Source organism: Oratosquilla oratoria, chromosome 39 (genome assembly GCF_046742065.1).
Source record: "Oratosquilla oratoria isolate Oo_2021 chromosome 39, ASM4674206v1, whole genome shotgun sequence".
Taxonomy (NCBI): domain Eukaryota; kingdom Metazoa; phylum Arthropoda; class Malacostraca; order Stomatopoda; family Squillidae; genus Oratosquilla; species Oratosquilla oratoria.
The window spans coordinates 12,073,309-12,093,308 of NC_134815.1; the positions used below are offsets into that span (position 1 = coordinate 12,073,309).

At 41.5% G+C, this 20,000-nt stretch overlaps 1 protein-coding gene and 1 pseudogene across 2 annotated transcripts in view; one reads left to right on the plus strand and one right to left on the minus strand.

Annotated features, from left to right (window-relative positions):
- Positions 1–1,806, minus strand: part of LOC143020108 (uncharacterized) — a 2,856-nt pseudogene extending 1,050 nt beyond the window's left edge.
- Positions 1–17,285, plus strand: part of LOC143020290 (uncharacterized) — a 113,868-nt gene extending 96,583 nt beyond the window's left edge. For both annotated transcript variants that reach the window (XM_076176536.1, XM_076176537.1), the window contains exons 12-14: positions 4,558–4,710; positions 14,892–15,028; positions 16,020–17,285. In XM_076176536.1, the coding sequence (XP_076032651.1) occupies positions 4,558–4,710; positions 14,892–14,977 (239 nt within the window). In that variant the 3' untranslated portion in view covers positions 14,978–15,028; positions 16,020–17,285. The remainder of the gene's footprint in view (positions 1–4,557; positions 4,711–14,891; positions 15,029–16,019) is intronic.
- Positions 17,286–20,000: the final 2,715 nt, after the last annotated feature.

The following is a 20,000-nucleotide window of genomic DNA, read 5'->3' on the forward strand; positions in this document are numbered from 1 at the left end:
GCAATGTTTGAACTCTAGCAGTTTGGGTCAGTGCCATTAACATAACAAGTTTAAATGTCAAATCCTTAAGGGTCAGAGTGTGCGACGGGTACATAGATTTCAATTTCTTTAGAACTGGCTGAACGTTCCATGTTTTCATGTATCTAGGTAAGGGTGGTCTCAGATTAAATATCCCTTTCATGGATCTGATGACCAATAGGTGATTACCAGCTCTGCAGCCATCCACAACAATGCCTAAAGATGAGATAGCACTTCTTGCTGTATTGATGGTTTCATAACCCACATTCCTGTTGAAAGTTTCAGACAAAAAATTTATAATGTTTGAAACAGTGGGATTAAAGGGATTAACGTTATCTATCACAAAATTGTGTCCATCTCTTAAGGTGTGGTTGGTATTGTTTCCCTGTTCCTGGTTTCCAAGAGGCCAGGATGATGTCCACACCTGCCTTAGAAATTCTTGTCTCACAAGTGCTGCCTGATAGTAGGCATGCCATCAGTTGTGTGTGGCACATGATTGGGTGCTCCTCCCCTGAAGATGGGTGCATTATCACCTCCTTCTTCTGCGTAATGGCGCGAGGGTGATCGATCAGCATCCCGAGCAATGTGCCCATCCATGGTTGTGATAACCATAGTGGAACAACCATCCACACTCTCGCCCCCTCCACTTTTATCTTCTGCAGGCACCTAGCAATCAACAAAAATGGAGGAAAGATGTATGAGAGCTTAAATCTTGCCCAATTTAAGGAAAACGCATCCAAATGTGTTGCCCCTGGATCTGGTTTCCAGGAGCAATAACAAGGTAATTGCCTATTAAGCAAACAAGTCTATAAATGGGGTACCAAAAACCTCACACAACTGGTGGAAAATACGTACATTAAGTTTCCATTCATGCCTATCATTAACTATGCGTGATGCCATGTCTGCCAGCGTGTTAATCTTGCCTGGGATATGGGAACACGTGATCCAGGCATTGTAAGTGAGGCACCAATCCCAGATTTTGGTGGCAATCTCATTGCAAGCGATAGACTTTGTACCACCCATTTCATTTACATAAGTCATTGCAGTGGTGTTATCACAATGTACTTTAATGTGTTTCCCTTTCAATACTGGTGTAAACACTTGAAACACTAATAAAATGGCTTTAAGCTCTAAAGCATTAATGTGTATTAATTTTTCTGCCATGGACCAACTACCAGAAGCAGACTGACTGTTAACATGGCCCCCCCAACCTATGTTGGAAGCATCAGTGTAGATGTCAATGTCAGTGCCAGTTCTAAAAAATTTCCTATCTTGTGTTGAGATGTTATCAATCCACCATTGAAGGTCTGACTTCATTCTTTCTGTAACTGTCATATAACTATTACAGTTCCCTTTTTCAACCTGCAAGGCTGCAATTTTTTCTGCTTCTAACTGTCTATAATGCAGTTTACCCAGCTCTACTGCTGGAATGGCAGCCACCAAGAGACCAGTAACCCTGGCTATCTCTTTAATCTTATCTCTACTTTTACTCCTAAGTTTTTTACAGGCTTGAATGATTTTCAGAATCCTGCGTTCAGGTAAAGAAATGGTCATATTATTAGTGTCAATAATGTTTCCCAAGTATTCAATGGACTTTGTGGGCTTCAACACTGACTTTTCTACATTAATGCAAAAACCTAATCTCTGCAATAATTCCATAGTATCATTTATACATGCAAGACAGCCTGTCTTGGACTTATTACATATCAGAGTATCATCAATAAAACTGGTAATAGAGAAGTCCTTTTTTCTCAGTGAAGCAAAAACTGGTTTCATCAACTTGGTGAAAATTCTAGGACCTTCTGAAATACCATTGGGAAGACAAGTGAACTGATAAATGTTGTCCTCCCATTTAAAAAAAAAAAAAAAAATTGTTCTTCTGCAATCTTCACTGTGTAGTAAGCATGTTTAAGGTCCACTGAGGCAAGGTAGTCCCCTCCATTGACCAGTCTAATGGCTTGCTCAAAGTTCTCCATCTTAAAATGTTTGTAAGGAATATGTTTGTTGAGTTCTTTTAAATTGAGCACCATCCTATATCCACCATCCTTTTTTTCGGTCTTACAAATATGGGGGAAATAATTTGATGCTTCCTCCTCTGTGTATTAATAATGACTCCGAGCTCCAAAAGTTTTGTAATCTCATCATTAACAATTGCTTGTTCTTCACAATTAAAGTTATATGTTACTTCACATAAAAATAAGTTTTCTACTTTATTAAGATTTATGTCCAGATGGCAGTGCTGCACCATGTCCAAAATTACTGGATCTTTGGTAATTTTCTGCCATTCATGTAAAAAATAGTGGAGTTTACCTGCTACAAATGTGTTAGTAACCTGGCTTATTGTCGGGGCTTTTGATAACCCCGACCCTTGGCGTTTTTTGGGTCCATGTCCTGGTGTGACAACTGCTCCCTCTGGCACCCCCAGAAGCCCCACCTCTGCAGTCCGTAGGGCTGGAACCTCGCTGTGTGGTTCCTGAATGTGTTTTTTTCCCCCAGAGGCTTCTAGACCTGCCACTGGTGGATTTCCATGGGAAAATAGACTTCTTGTTAGCAAACTTGTTTTTCAGCTTTTCCGTTTCCTCAATCTGTTTGGCTGACTGAGAGACGTCGTCGCCGAACAGAAAACCGGATAGGCACCTTATCCGAACACATATGCGAGTATTTTTGGTTGATCTCACGTTTCATAATGAAGCGCCTTGCCAAGTTGATCCTGTGATTAGCATGACCAAGCATCACCAAGCCACCAATAATCCTGCTCACTTCCCGTGCAACCACTGGGTTACCGTCATCCTGTGCCACCCAATCTAAAGCTAACAGTGACTGAGTGATAATGGATCTTGAAGCAATAATATCATTGCTTACTTCCTTTAACCTGTAGTCTGCTTTCCTTGCATCCATTTTCAAAGCTCCCAAGATCTGTGGGATGCATTCCACCAGTGCCAGTGCAGGACAATTGTTGGGACACCTGGTGATTGGGTCCTCCGAAATCGCCTTGTAGTCATCCTCCTGCAGACCTTTTTCAAAAAAGCAGTTAACCATAGCAGCCACCTGGGGGTCAATATCTTCAGAGGCATTGTCAGGGGGCCCCAAGGCCTTTGCAGCCTGTAACAGGACAATACCCTTAGGAGTAAAATCTCTGATTTCTCCGTCCTCACTACTGGAGTCCACAAATCCCGAAAATGCAGCAGGCGAAGCTGGTGATTGAATGCCTGAAGTGCTTGCCTGGAAATTCACTTGATGAAGCTGTGGGGAAGGGGTCCTGCTAGCAGTCAGTTTTGCTACGTTAGCTTTCAAGCGTGCCAATTCTTCCAATACTAATTTCCAGGAAGGTTCAGGCATAGCATCCTGAATAGGGTTTGCTTGGGGCCTAGCTTGGCTGCCTCTGCCCCCCCCCCCCCGGACTCGATGCGCCGGGGTGATTTATTTACAATATGGCGGCGTCCATGACCCGTATGCTGCCTTCCTTGCCTCACCGTGGATTTACTGGAGCTACCAGTTCTACCCTGGGAATTTGACCTCACTCTATCTCATGAGGATCTGCTGGTACTCCTCCAACTGGGGCCAGGACAAGAAACCTCATGTGGAAGGGCTTTGCGATTCTCAGAGCCAGATATAACTGCCGACCTGCAGTAAACAAGCCCTATTAATTCAAAATTATTCACATCTATTGGCAAATTGGCAGGTTCAACGCATACCAATGCCCTATGGTAGGCCCATCCCTACCATAGATCCACATGAGTATAACACAAAGTACCTGTGTGACAATTGCCGAATCCGGTGAAACAACCTCTGAAAGCTCAATGAGAAAGACGTCTGAGCGGCACGAGAGCGTTCCAACATCTGTCGGCTGGAGCGCTAGAGTGACATCTCATGTGAAACGCTCTGCATGGCAGAGGGTGATTTGATGAGGTAAAATACAGATTTGTCTTGCATATTTATATAATTGTAATATACTGAGCTGGAGCCGTGTTCATAAGGTCCCATCCCTATATTTCTATTAATCAAGCTTTGCCTTAAAGTTATTTATAATATTTGTCTGAATTATTTCTTGTTCCATCAAATTATCTATGTGTGGCAATCCATACTTCCTAACATCATTTAAGCAAACTTACTTCAGTTTCTTGCTATGTCCCCCATGTTCTTTCATACCATACTAACAGGTAATCAATACTTCTATCATTCAGGATAATATCATGTAGAAGTATTCAGGATAATATCATGTAAAATAGATGAAGTCATTGACGTGATAAAAAATATATTTAAGGTGGGTAACAGAAAGTAAGGATAGTAGAAGTTAAAAGTGATCACTATTTTTGGGGGTTAGGAGGCACAGTAATGATTACAATCATTGCCATCATAACCATGATCATGCCTGTGCTTATAGTTGTAGAGACATAATAATGAGTAATAACGATCTACATGATTACCACTCAAGTGCTTTGTGATCACAATCGAACCCTGAACTTAGTTCACCTCATTCTACTTTACTGATTTTGTTTTTAGGTCTTCTAACATTTTTCTCTTCACACTGGCATGCAGGACGTGGTGTGGGATCCTTCATGGGTGGCAACTTGATATCAGTTTTGGGCATGAAAGGAACCTTCAAAATTTTTGGCATCATTTCCATCATTGGAGGCATCCTCAATATTACTGTCTATAAATTATTTCTTGAGAAGAAGTTAGCCAAGAAAGGTAAGTCCTTCCTCTCTAAAGTTCACTTTAGTAAAGAATGTTACACATTGCATGTCTCAAATAGAGATTAGGATCATGTATCAATTCATAATTTTTAGTATCATCTTTTCTTTAAACGTCTATCCCTGGACTTAGTTTAAACCAACAGTTCCCAAACTCTTGGACATTGAATTTCATAGGGTGTGAAATATGCATATGGTGTTCTCCCACCTTCACTTAATTCTTAAGTGAAAGTATTCAACACGTTCATACACACATTCAGAAAAATATAGCTAAACAATGAATGTTCAAACTTAATGCAACTACATGAAAATTCAACAGTTCTAAAGAGAGACAGACAGACAGGTGGGAATATGTATAATTAATATCATATGGGGAGCAACACATACCCTCCACCCTCTTCTAACCCAGATTTCACCCCCTAAGAACTGCTGGATGAGACAGACTTTTAATGTGCCCCCTCATATCTGAATGTGAGTTTAGTACACTCAGAAGAAAGGCTGACAAAAACTGCATGAAAAGCAGAGGTAGATGGAATGGACATAAAGGGGAAACCAAGAATGGGATGGAGGAATGGATGGGGTGAAGGGGGCCTTGGGTAAAAAGGGAGTGTCTGTTGAGTAGATAAGGGAGACGGCAAGAAACAGGTATGAGTGAAGAATGGTTGTAATGAATGATAAAATTATGCATCCTGAAGGGATTTCTTCTTGTCTCCTATGTAGATTCTTGAGTAAATGAGGGGATAGGATTGCCATGTACTGAAGTGAAGGTAAACCAGCTTTGGTTGGCTAAGCTGTGGATGTGTTGTCCTCCTCTACTGTTTCTGACCTGAGCAGTTGGCAGAGGAAAGGGATGACAGAGGGGACTATAAATGGGTGGTGGATGGATGTGGGATAGGTGAAGGGTGGCAATATACCTTGACTAGGTCACCACCCTTATGAGGGAGAAGAGCTATTTTGGTGTATTTACTTAGTTGTCTCTGCACTGGGGTATTGGCTGCATAATAACATGCAACTAATCCCTTGTCCTCTCCCATCCTTCCTCCACAGACATTCCTCTCTTTTGTAATGCCCCTTTCACCCCATCCATCCATCTCATCCTAGGACGCCCCCTCATATTCACTCCTTCCACCTCTGCCTTCCACCCTACTTTTACTAATCTTTCTTCACTCATTCTTTCCATCTGTCCAAACCATCCTAATACTCTTTCATCAACCCTATCTCCCAGCTCCCTTTCCACCCCTGTTCTCCTCCTCACCTCCTCATTTCTCACTTTATCTAACCTAGTAACCCCTATCATACTTCTCAGATATTTAATCTCAAACACATTCAAGCTCCTTCTCTCTTACTCTCTTATGTTCCATGTTTCTGCCCCGTACAGTGCTGTTAGCACAATCACTCCTTCATGATGAAAAAAATATTGGTTACATTGATAAGGCCTAGATTAGAGTATGCAGCGACATTGTGGTCCCCAAGTACCAAAAAGAATATAAAGAAAATAGAAAGAATCCAAAGAGCAGCTACAAAAATGGCACCTGCACTTGCAAACCTATCATACGAAGAGAGATTGGCTAAACTGGAGTTACCGACACTGGAGCAAAGAAGAGAGAGAGGTGACCTATTGACCATCTACAGAATCATGAAAGGCACAGAGGTACTCGATAGTGAGAGCTTACTTAACTGGGACAAAAGAAACACAAGAGGACATGGAAAGAAAATAAAAAAACATAGCTATAGAAGAGAACTGAAGAAAAACAGTTTTCCTCATAGAGTTTTGGACACTTGGAACAAACTGGACAATGGAATAGTATGCGCAAAAACCATTCATGAGTTTAAAAACAAACTAGACACTGCAAGATACAAAGGCGGGACATCACGAGCATAGCTCCCCTTCCCGCAAAATACAACTAGGTAAATACAACTAGGTAAAATATAACCTCCTCTTAGCATCCATTCCCAGATGTCTATTTCTTATTACACTTTTTAATCCACCAAGGCATCTACTCGCTTCTCTCAATCTACATTCTACCTCCACCCCCACTCTTCCCTTTCCTGCCACATTCACACCCAAGTATCTAAAACTATCCAATTCCTCCAGTCTCTCACCCTTTATGCTCACTTCCAGCCTGCTGTCAAACTCTCCCCTTGTACTGTACATCTCATCACCTTTTGCCCACATTTATCTTCAGCTTCCTTCTTTCACACACCTTCTCAAACTCTGTCACTAACTTCCTCAATCCCTCCTCTGATCCTGCTACAAGCGCAGTGTCATCAGCAAACAACAACTGGCTCACCTCCCACTTTTCTCCATTTTCTTTAATCATCTCCAACCCCTGACCCACTACCCTTGCATCCACTTCTCGCACCACCCCATCCATGTAAAGATTGAACAGCCAAGACAACATAACACATCCCTGAAGAAGTCCCACCTTTACCTCAAACCATTCACTCTCTCCATTTCTAATCCTAACACAAGCTCTACTACTCTCGTAAAAACTCCTGACTGCTCTTAACAGCTTTCCTCCTATCCCATATATCTGCAGTACCTCCCACAGTGCCTTCCTGTCTTCCCTGTCTACCCTAGAACTGGTAGTGAAGAAAATGAAGAGGAAAGAGATTTTTGGGGGGTCAATTTAAATGAGAATTTAGAGTTTTGGGAGGAATGCAAATGGAGTGGTGTTGAGGGATTTCAATGCTAGAGTAGGGAATGAACCAATAGATGAAATATTAGTAGAGAGATGATGTTGAATAGGAAGGATAGGAAGAGTTGTTGTTGTTGTCGTTCCCTAGACTGTCTGTCCGAGCAGTCCCGTCTCCCCAAGGAAGGCCACAGCCGAAACTGGGTTTTCCCACAAATCCTTTATAGAGTGTATGTTGTGTTGTTTGCGTGCATGATTGTGTATAATGCAGTCTTCCATTATGTGTTGTATGGTATGGGGTGAAGTGTTACATCCTGGGCAGCTGTTCACAACACGGTCGTCCAGCCTCTTCTGGTAGCTTAGAAGTGCTGGGTGGTGACCGCATCGCAGTCTGGCCAAGTGGACTCTGTCCCTACGTGGGAGAGAAGATTCAGAAGGGTGGATATCAGGGGGTCTGGCATGCAGCAGTGTGTTGTCTTTCAGTGTGTTAATGGAGCGGTGAGTGATATGATTATGAATATGTTTCCGGAGGCTGGTATTTGGTGGTTGTGGAGGAAGAGAAGAGAGTATCTGTGTGTAATAAAGGTCTTTGGGTGTAGTTTTAATGTTTCTTGGTGTGTGTGGGTGTTCTGCTATGTAGTGTAGCGGGTGTGATGTGTTTGTGGTGGCTGCAGCAAGTGTTTGTGTGCCTCTCATGTCGAGGTGGTCCTTGACTTTGAGGACTTTTGTTTCATGGTGTAAATGGTCTGTAGGTGATGTATTTGTGCAGCCTGTAATTGTTTTTAGGGCTTTGTTTTGTATGATTTGAAGGGTGTTGTGGTGTGTCTCACTGAGATTAGGAGCCCATGCAGGACTCGCATAATTCATCACTGAGCGTATGCATTGTTTGTATATTGTTATATTAGTTTCTTTGTTTTGTCCAAATGTTGTTCCAGTGATTGACTTAAGTGCGTTAAGTCTAGGTGTGCATTTGTTTTTTATGTTTGTGAGGTGTTGTTTGAAAGACATGGATGTATCGTATGTTACACCAAGAATTTTCGGTGTGTTTGTGTGTGGTATTAGAGTGTTGTTGATGTAGAGATGAGGTATGTATTTGTGTTCTTTTGTCCAGTTGGTGAGAAGTGTTGCTGTAGATTTGGTTGGAGCTATTTTGAGTCTGTTTGTGATGAACCATGTGTTGAGTGTGTCAAGGTAAGGCTGGATTATTTCTGCAGCTTTGTCTGTGTTACGATGTGTGCATGTGATTGTTATGTCGTCTGCGTAGGAAGAGATTTGTATTTCTGAGGTGTCTGGCGTGGGTAAGTCATGCATGTATAGATTAAATAATGTGGGGGATAGAACCGAGCCCTGTGGTACTCCGTTCTTAATGTTTCTGATGTGCGATGATTGGCCATTATATGACACATGAGCATTCCTGCCTGCCAGATAATTGGCCAGCCATCTTTTGGTGTTATTGTGCATGTCTGTGTTATATATTTTATTTGTTAGGTTGTGGCGGGGGATAGCATCAAAAGCTTTACTAATGTCCAATGTTATAAGAAGTGTTCTGTGGTGGGGCCTATCTGAATTGATGCCATCTAAAATTCTTTGTGTGAGGTTTGTCAGAAGAGTGTTTGTGGAGTGTAGTGGCCTAAAACCGTGTTGTGAGTCAGCAAGGGGAATATATGGTGTGACAAGTTTAAGTATTAGGCGTTCAATGACTTTAGAGGGGGTGCAGAGAAGTGTGATTGGGCGGTGCGATGTTGGGATTGTTGGGTCTTTGTTCGGTTTTGGAATGGTGATTATTTTACCATGCTTCCAGATGTCGGGTATTGTGTTGTGTGAATAGCTGTAGTTTGCAATGTTTGTGAGTGCGTGTATACCTTGTGGTCCAATGTGTTTTAGGTGTATGTTGCTTATGTTATCAGGGCCACAGGCAGATGAGTGCTTGAGACTATGCAATATGAGTTTTGTCTGACTGTCTATGAAGGGTGTATAGTCTGAGTCTGTGGGAAAGTCTTTCTTACGTCGAATGGTGCGTCGGTCGTCAGGGTGAGATGTAAGATGGCTCGTCTGTGCAAAATGACGTATGAGTGCGTTTGCTTGTTGTCTGTTTGAGGGTAGATTATCTGTTGTTGTGATTATTGCTGCGTGAGAGCGTGTAGTGTTAGTGTTGGATAGTGTGATGCTGTTGAGTGTTTTGTACAATTTGCTGGTGTTTGTTTTGTGATCAAGTGTATTGATAAAGTTTTGCCAATTTTGTGTTTTTTGTTCATGTATTTTATTGGCAATCACAGTGTTTAGTGTTTGTATTTGGTCTGCTATGTTTTGAGGGATAGGTGTGGGGGTATCGTGTTTAAGTGTGTCACGTTGTCTGATGAGGCCTTGGATTTCTGGTGTGAAGTTGGGGTTGTGTGATTTTCTGTTGCCTCTAGGGATGTATCTCTTGTCTGCGTTTTGTATGATTGTATTAAAAGCGTGCACAGCAATGTTTATGTTTGTGATTGGTGTACTGTTAAGTGTTTCGAAATGTTGTTCTGTCTCTTCATTAAAGGCTTCCCAGTTAGCTCTCTTGTAATTGGTGTAAGTGTGTCTGTGGCCAGCTGGGGTGCATCTTGTTTTGGTGGTGATGATGATTGGAAGGTGGTCAGAACCAAGGGCTCCGACCACTCTCCATGATGTTGTTGGGGTTAGGCAGGGGGAGCAAAAGGTGATATCAGGAGAGGAGGGAGTGTAGAGGGCTTGGTATGGGATATGTGTATGATGATGAGAGATGATGATGATGATGAGAGATGATGATGAGAGATGATGATGAGAGATGATGTTGAATAGGAAGGATAGGAAGAGTTGTTGTTGTTGTCGTTCCCTAGACTGTCTGTCCGAGCAGTCCCGTCTCCCCAAGGAATGCCATAGCCGAAACTGGGTTTTCCCACAAATCCTTTATAGAGCGTATGTTGTGTTGTTTGCGTGCATGATTGTGTATAATGCAGTCTTCCATTATGTGTTGTATGGTATGGGGTGAAGTGTTACATCCTGGGCAGCTGTTCACAATGCGGTCATCCAGCCTCTTCTGGTAGCTTAGAAGTGCTGGGTGGTGACCCTAAAAACAATTACAGGCTGCACAAATACAACACCTACAGACCATTTACACCATGAAACAAAAGTCCTCAAGTCAAGGACCACCTCGACATGAGAGGCACACAAACACTTGCCGCAGCCACCACAAACACATTACACCCGCTACACTACATAGCAGAACACCCACACACACCAAGAAACATTAAAACAACACCCAAAGACCTTTATCATGCACAGATACTCTCTTCTCTTCCTCCACAACCACCAAATACCAGCCTCCGGATAGGAAGAGTTCTGAATATTCATAGTTTCAAGGGTGAGAGTAGGGGAGTGTCAGATCATTATTTGGTAAAAGGGAAATTGAGAGTGGAGAAAAAAAGAGTAGGAGGTACAGAGGTGCTGAGAGTTAACAAATTGAATGAGGAGTAAAGGTAGGAAAATACTCTTTCTCTATTCATTTTTTCCATATGTCCAAACCATCCCAATACTCCATCAGCTCAATCTGTCATCTCCTCTTCCACTCCCACTCTCCTCCTTACCACCTTGTTCCTCATTTTATCCAGCCCTGTAACCCCTACCATACTTATATCCTTCTATCTTACATTCCTAACAAACTGCTTTATCTATTCCCATGAACTTATCATTTCCTCTGTCAATAACTAAATATAAAAATAATTCTTTTAATTTGTTACCTTTAGATAACCTATAAGGTATTCAACATCACTACCCATCTGGAGTATTGGCTGCATGTTATTGTGGTAAAGTAGCATGCAGTTGATACTTTAGGGTCTATATGGGGTGCCCCTATGGACCAGAGCCACACACCATTTTGTCTGTGATAGAGGAAAACTCTGTACATAGAGAAATGTACTACGACTGTCCCTCCGTTATGCTGTCCCCCAACCCCTTGTTACTGTCCTGTACCATTTCTCTCAATATTCATTTCCTTTTTTCGCCTACCTACCCTGTGGTGGGGGCAAAAGAATACTGCCCCCAAGTATTTCCACTTGAGTCGTAAAAGACGACAAAAAACGGGACGGGGGATGGGATTAGGAGTCCTACTACCTGTAGCCCCAAAAGGGGACATTCCTAAAAAAGAAAGTAAAGGCATAAGAGGGTCTGGGAGCTTTCCAACCAGTACCCTAAGGTTTGAGTCTTTTAATGTGCGTGGATGTGGTACAGGCAGTATGTTTATGAGAAGAAAGATGGATGTACTGGCTTTGAGTGAAACTAAAATGAAAGGAAAAGGCAACTGTGAGTTTGGAAGTGTAGCTGGGAGGTACTCAGGAGTGAAGAGGGGACGAGGGAGAGAAGGGGGTGGCTATACTAGTAAGTGAAGAGATAAGTAAGCGGGTAGTGGAGTGGAAGGAGGTATCATCAAGGTTGATGTGGATGAAGGTGAAGCTGGGAAAGGAGATGTGGGTTTTTGTAAGTGCGTATGGGCCTGGTAGTGAGAAGAGCATAGTGGAAAGGGAGGCTTTTTGGGTAGATATAAATGAGTGCATAGAGGGATTAGGGAGAAATGTCAATGTAGTTGTATTGGGAGACCTAAATGCTAGGGTAGGAAATGAACCAATTGACGGAGTGATTGGGAAGTATGGAGTTTGAGGCAAAAATCGTAGTGGAGAATTGATGGTGGAGATGTGTCTTGAAAGAGAGTTGATGATAGCAAATACAGTGTTTAAAAAGAAAATCAAGCATAAGTACATATGGGAGAGGGTGGTGGATGGAAGGGTGGCAGATAGAGCGTTAATGGACTATATAGTGGTGACCAGGAGTATGGTAGGAAGAGTTAAGGATGTACATGTTCTAAGGGGAGAGAGTGGGGGAATATCAGATCATTTCCTGGTGGACGGTAAATTGAGAGTGGAGCTCTTCCCACTGAAAGAGGAAAAGGACAGAAGGTAGGGAGGTACTTAGAGTGAACTGCTTAAATGAGGAAAAAAAGGAAAATGAGTATAAGAAGTTGAGAGAGGAGTGGGAGAGAGTAAAGGATAGAGTAGAACTAGGAGGGAGTCATAAGGTGTGCAAAGATGGTGTGTGGAACAAGGAGGGCATGAGGAAATAGAAGGAAGGGTAGTGAGTGGTGGGATGAGGAAGCAAAGAAGGGTGTAGAAGAGAAGAAGCAGGCATTCATAGATTCACTACAAATTAGGACGAGGGAATCGTATGAGAGGTACAAAGTAAAGAGAAAGGAAGTTAAGCATAAGATAAAGGAAGCAAAGAGGAGAGCAGATGTGAAATGGGGTAAGAGTATGACAGAAAATTTTGAAAGTAATAAAAAGATGTTTTGGAAGAAAATCAAAAGAGGAAGAGGAGGCGAATCAAGTAGAGAAGAAAAGGTAAAAGGTGCAGATGGAGAGATGATATTGGAAGAGAAGGCAGTGAGAGGAAGGTGGACAGAGTATTATAGGGAGTTGCTAAATGTGAAGGAGGATAGGGAGGGAAAGGTAGTTGCAGTGGGAAGCGCTTAGAAAATGAGAGTGATGAGTAAGGAAAATGGAGGAGAAATAGAGAAGGATGAAGTGAAAGCAGCTGTTAAGATGATGGGAGCAGGTAAGGCACCTGGGTTGGATGGATGCCATGCAGAATGTCTGAAGAAAGGAGGTACAGTTATGGTGGACTGGCTGGTGAGGTTATTTAATGTTTGTTTAAGAGAGGGTAGAGTGCCGGAGGACTGGAGGAGTGCCTGTATAGTTCTGCTTTACAAAGGAAAGGAAAGGGGGACAAGTGTGAGTGTAGTAGTTACATAGGGATCAGCTTGTTGAGTGCAGTTGGGAAGGCTTATGGGAGGGTCTTGATTGAGAGGATTAAGAGAGGAACAGAGCGAGTAATTGGTAAGGAACAGTGTGGTTTTAGGACAGGTAGGGGATGTGTAGATCAGATTTTTGTGGTAAGACAGATATGTGAGAAAGCTATAGGAAAAGGTAAGGATGTTTTTTGTTTTTTTTATGGATCTGGAAAAGGCTTACGACAGGGTAGACAGGAAGGCACTGTGGGAGGTATTGCAGATATATGGGATAGGAGGAAAGCTGTTGAGAGCAGTCAAGAGTTTTTATGAGATTAGTAGAGCTTGCATTATGATTAGAAATGGAGATAGTGAATGGTTTGAGGTAAAGGTGGGACTTTGTCAGGGGTGTGTTATGTTGCCCTGGCTGTTCAATCTTTACATGGATGGGGTGGTGCAAGAGGTGAATGCAGGGGTAGTGGGTCAGGGGTTGGAGATGATTAAAGAAAATGGAGAAAAGTGGGAGGTGAGCCAGTTGTTGTTTGCTGACGATACTGTGCTTGTAGCAGGATCAGAGTAGGGATTGAGGAAGTTAGTAACAGAGTTTGAGAAGGTGTGTGAAAGAAGGAAGCTGAAGATAAATGTGGGCAAAAGTAAGGTGATGAGATGTACAAGGGGAGAGAGTGACAGTAGGCTGGAAGTGAGCATTAAGGGTGAGAGACTGGAGGAAGTGGATGGTTTCAGATACTTGGGTACGAATGTGACAGGAAAGGGAGGAGAGGGGGTGGAGGTAGAATGTAGATTGAGAGAAGCAAGTAAATGCCTTGGTGGATCAAAAAGTGTAATGAGAAATAGACATCTGGGAATGGATGCTAAGAGGAGGGTATATGAAGGAGTGATTGTGCCAACAGCAATGTATGGGGCAGAAACATGGAACATGAGAGAGGAAGAGAGAAGGAGTTTGAATGTGTTTGAGATTAAATGTCTGAGAAGTATGATAGGGGTTACTAGGTTAGATAGTGTGAGGAATGAGGAGGTGAGGAGGAGAACAGGGGTGGAAAGGGAGCTGGGAGATAGGGTTGATGAAAGAGTATTAGGATGGTTTGGACACATGGAAAGAATGAGTGAAGAAAGATTAGTAAAAGAAGTGTGGAAGGCGGAGGTGGAAGGAGTGAATATGAGGGGGTGTCCTAGGATGAGATGGATGGATGGGGTGAAAGGGGCTTTACAAAAGAGAGGAATGTCTGTGGAGGAAGGATGGGAGAGGACAGAAGATAGGGGTGAATGGAGAAGGGTTGTGTATAGATGAGGCTGTGATGTATGAGGGGGAGTGGGTGGGGGATGGGGGGTGAGGAAGTATGTACTGTATGAGAAAAAATTTGACGCAGCCCAAAGGGATTTCTCCCCGTCTTCTCCTTTCCTGCATGAGGGGACAGAGAGGGGGGGTCGCCGAATTTATGAAGCGGCCTTGCTGTGGATGTGCTGTGTCTTGCCACACTGCGTCTGACCCAGGGCAGTGGACAGGATGCAGGGATGACCCGTCATCCAGGAGGTGCCAAGATAGGAGGGAGGGAGGAGGGTGGAAGGGAGTGGAATATATGGGAAATGAAATGGATGGGAGTGATTTCTATGCCTTTTTCTTTTTGGCTTCCCCCCGTGTAAGGGGGAAAAAGCCTTTAGTATATGTATGTATATTCTAACATTCTAGCTGAACAGTATTAAGTCTACCTACCTGTGCCTCACTTTTTCACTCAACAGAAAAGAAATTGCAAGAGGAGAAGATTAATGACATGGAAGGCTCAAAATTGATTGAAATGCAGGAACCAAAGAGAGAAAAAGTATAGCCAAGAAGAAAGGAATGTTGGGGAAGAACTGCAACATCACACTATAGAAAGGTAAATTGATAAACTATAAATTTAGGCAATCATTAAATCTTGTTTTTTTTATAAGTGCTTGTGTATGGATGTCATGTGACCGCTGCTGAAAGGTAGATGATAGAAAAATATTAGAAAAATAAAAAAGGTCAGGATACCAATATGAAAGAATGATGTTAGGCCTATCCAAAATGTCTTTTAGGGGAAATATATTTGTCTAGCACATTTTTTTCATGAGTATAAGCTTGCTCAATACATAAAGATCTAACTGTTAAAAGATTGTAGTAGTTTACAAAGACAAAGCATGGTGATAGGAAACCCTTTGGTCCATAGCAGTAAAAATTCTATGGTTATCTTTCATCATCCAAGTGGAGTTAATTTATCATTCTATTTTAGATGTTTAAAAGAAAAAAGTCACATAGGTCTCCCTTGTGCTTTTATTCTTATGCAGCAAACATGAGACCAGATTCTTGGGGCCATAGGTCCACTGTAAGAAAAAAAGTAAATAAATAATGATAATAAATAGATTAATTAATATAATATATAAACACATACATAAATAAAACAATGGCCCAGTGCAATGATTGATCAAGCATGGGACGAGTGATAGGTAGCTGCTTGCAGTGGTTCTGAGATGGGTGTTGGTAAAATAGTCTCTTTACCATCTATCAAAGCCTATCAACATCCTCTCATCCTGAAACTCTTTGGACCAGGCCCTTGATCTCTTAGCTCTATCTCTCCTCCTCCTCCTCCTCAAGGCAACATTGATTATTAAAGGTCTTTCCAAGTAAAGTCCAGCTAAGTTAAATTGTTTGTTTAAAGAAATCTATCACTTAATTTGTACAAATGCATTTCCTTTTGATTTGTTTTCCTAAGGAGTTGAAATTGTTCATAAAGTAAGCTTTAATTTGTAGAATTGAAACAAGTTCCAATTTATGTTAATTACATTTGTTTTATTTATATATCTTTTCTCTTTTCATTGTAAATGTGGAAATATAATGATCACTAATAGACAAAAGTGGTTATTGCATTTCAAGACTGTGAAGAACCATAAACATGACTACTTGAAGAGAACTCTAGCAAAATCTGTTCAGGATTGGACTTAAATTACTGGACTCAGGATCTCTATCGACTTCAGCTGTATTTCCTCCTCATTTTCACATAAGTGGCATTGGTAACTGGTGATTGCTCCCTTCCTCCTACTAAGAGCTGGTGACATAGGAACTCTAACCAGTTAGATGAGAAAGTGGTGTGTGCAAAAACAATACATGAATTTAAAAATAGTTTAGATAAAATGAGATATGAAGACGGGACACCACGAGCATAGCTCCCCTTCCCGTAAAATAGGTAGGTAAATACAAGAAGGGGGTCCAACAACAATGGAAAATGAAGGGATGAAGAAAGGTGTATACTATGAGAGAGGAAAAACAAAGAGAAAAGACAGGAAAAGACAGGAAAATATGGAAAGAGGACAAGAGAGCATAAGTGAACAGGACAAGTGAAGTTCTGAGAAAAAAAAATATATTCATGACTGCAAAGGATCTTTTAAAAGATGCAGGAGAGAAGGAAAGAGAAGATTGCCAAAGATATTCTTTTGCTATACATATAATATTGTTTAAGTGAATGATTAAATTTGTTATTGATGAATGCAGTCATGAGACACCTACACATACAGTAAATTATTTTATATAAAACACTTTCATAAATATGTGTGCAGAGATAAGTACTCATTTGTGGTGCTTTTGTATGGTGGGACATTTTACTAAAGTGAAGTTTGCTCAATACATTTACATTGTGGTGATATATGAATATACCAAGTTGATTACTTAGTGCTCTTAAATAAAAGCAGAATATCTTGTAATTCAAATAGTCTATTCAACTCCTTTAATCTTTGAAGTTAGCGACATCTTGATATGTATGACTGACAGCAAGAGCTAAAGTGGGAAGGGTGGTTCAATGAGTTTTATTTGTTTTGTCCTTTGACCCTGTCACCTCCATTGTAAAGGGGAAAGAACCTTTGGTATAACATGATGGAAAGATGGAAAAGTTATTTCTAATATCTATTGAATGAGGAGAATTGTAGAGTTGTCTTTTAGGATGGAGTTTCAAATCAAGAGAGTAATAACTGAACCAAGTAATATAAGTAGGAAGTGAAGATGGCACTGAAGAAAATGAACTGGAAAGCAAGTGGCCCAGATAACATACCAGCAGAAGTTTGGAAATGTTTAGATAAAGAAGCTGTTCATAAATGACTGTAAAATACAACAGTAATACCAGAGTACTATTCTTTCATTCATTCATTATTTCAGTTAAGTTGCTTCCAATGAAATATGTTTTGTTTTTTTTCAATAGGAAAGAATCTTCTTTATGCAGACTGTTCATCAGGTATAATGTTAATTCTCACAAACTCAATTCTATTTCACACCTGGAAATCATGCATGTCCATTTTATCAAGCTTTTACTCAAGATTGGTTGATGTGCTGCAAAGGAAAGAGGACTAAGTGGATTGTATATACCTACATCTAAAGGTTTCGAACAAGATACTTCACAATTGACTACTATAGAAATTGACTGCTTGACTGGATGAAAGATTTCCTTGAAGTGCAGGTACACAAGAACAAGAATAAAGAATGTCAGGATAGAGGTCAGTGACTAGCAGAGTCCAACAATTGTTGGAGGCATTGATGTGGATGGTGTAGGATAGTGCTTCTCCCCCTTTTTCACTCCATTCCCCCTTCACAAAGTTGTGTTGCTCCCCTTCATTTTCTTCCAAAGCCCACTCCATCAAAAATCTAAAAACAAAAAAATTAATAATAAATATTGATGAAGAAAACCCTTTGATTTATTATAAAGTTGAGAATCATAATTATCTTATATTTTATATATTTTTTCTGCTACAATAACAAAGTGATATATAATTGCTGCCATAAGTTTGGATGCGATAATACTGACGTCAATACTTATGCCACAAATTGGAAGTCCGTCGCCCTCAATATCCTGAATGAACCAGATATTTTTTCGTATGCCTGGCAGCAAGACCAAGGTTGGCTGCCACCAGGGCATGCAGCATTTCCAGGCTCGGTACTGTTTGAGATTCAACAGGGGGAGGATTACATTTCTGGAGCTCCGCTCCACACTTTGCCTTCAGTTTTACGTAAATTTTCAGTGGTTTGGCGTCTGTGTTTCCGGCTATGGGTAGTGGACATGAAATTGAATGTGACAAGATTGCTTCTATAGTGGCCCTATTTAAGGCAGGGCATTCTGTGAAGGAAATATCTAAAAATACAGGAGTTACATTTCAAGGATGATAGTGGGGGGGTCACTACCTACCCCACGTCAGAGCTGTGGCAGACCCAGGAAACTCACACCATGCACTTTAAATGTTATTAAGTGTGATATAGACAAGTCTCCTCGTAAATTTGCTTAACAAATTCAGCAGGAAAACCCTAGGTTATTAGGTGGTGTGTCTCTTTGCACAGTACAATGCTACTTCCTTCACCATCCTTGAAACATTAAGGGCAGTCAAGAGTTTTTACAAAAGTTGTAGAGCCTATGTTAGAATTGGAAATGGAGAAACCAAGTGGTCTGGGGTAAAGCTAGGGTTGCATCAGGGATGTGTCATGTCACCATGGCTGTTCAATGTCTACATGGATGGGGTGGTGTGGGAGGTAAATGCATGGGTAATGGCAGGGGACTGGAGATGTTTAAGAAAATGGAGAGAAGTGGAAGGTGAGCTAGTTGTTGTTTGCTGACAACATTGCTTGTGGCAGGGTCAGAGGGGGGATTAAGGGAGTTAGTGGCAGAGTTTGGGAAGGTATGCAATGGGAGAAAGTTAGAGGTAAATGTAGGTAAAAGTAAGGTGATGAGATGTACAAGGGGAGAGGATGGGAGTGAGTTGGAAGTATTAAAGGAGAGAGGTTGGAGGAAGTAGATAGCTTTAGGTATTTGGGGTCACATGTGGCAGGAAAGGGAGTGGAGGTGGAGGTAAATTGTAGATTGAGAGGGGCAAGTAAATGCCTTGGGGGATTGAAAAAAATGTCATGAGAAAAAGGCATTTGGGAATGGATGCAAAGAGGAGATTGTATGAAGGAGTACTTGTGTAGACTGCACTGTATGGGGCAGAGACTTGGATTTTAAGAGAGGTTAAGAGGAAAAGTTTCAATGTGTTTGAGATGAAATGTCTGAGAAGCATGGCAGGAATTAAAAAGTTGAATAGAGGAGGTGAGGAGGAGAGTGGGAGTGGAGAGGGAATGGCAAATAGGGCTGATGAAAGAGTACTGGGATAATGTGGACACATGGAAAGAATGAGTAAAGAAAGATTAGTAAAAGAGGTGTGGAAGGCAGACATAGAGGAAGTGAACTTGAGGGGACAACCAAGGATGAGATGGATGGAGGGTGTGAAAGGGGTGTTGAGCAAGAGGGAAATGTCTGTTGAGTAAGGAAGGGGGAAGGCAGGCAATAAGGGTGAGTGAAGAATGAATGTTTATAGATGATACTGTGAAGCAAGGATGGGAGGGGGCATGGGATGGGGATAAGGAGTGGTTGGGTGTGAATGATAGTTTGATGCAGCTTGATGGGATTTCTCCCCATCTTCTATTTTTCTGCCCAAGGGGACAAATAGGGGGACTACCAATTAAATGAAGTGGCCTTGCTGTGGATGTACTGTGTTGTGCTGTATTGCTTCTGACTCAGAGCAGTGGGTGAAATACAGGAATGACCCATCATGCTTGAGGAGCTGATGTGAGGGAGGAGAGGGTGGTGGATGGGAGTGAAATGGTTTGTAACAGCAGTCCATGAGCCCACTAAATTTTTGTCATGGCTCCCTTGGGCACCATGGCCCCCATGTGGAGAATCACTGGTGTAGGATGTTTTGTATGCATGCATGTCACATATTTGTATTCATTCTACATCATGAAATTATATGGTTGTCCATCACATGTAAAAATGTCATTCATTGGTTATAAAATTGGAAAATAAAAAAGACAATTGTGGC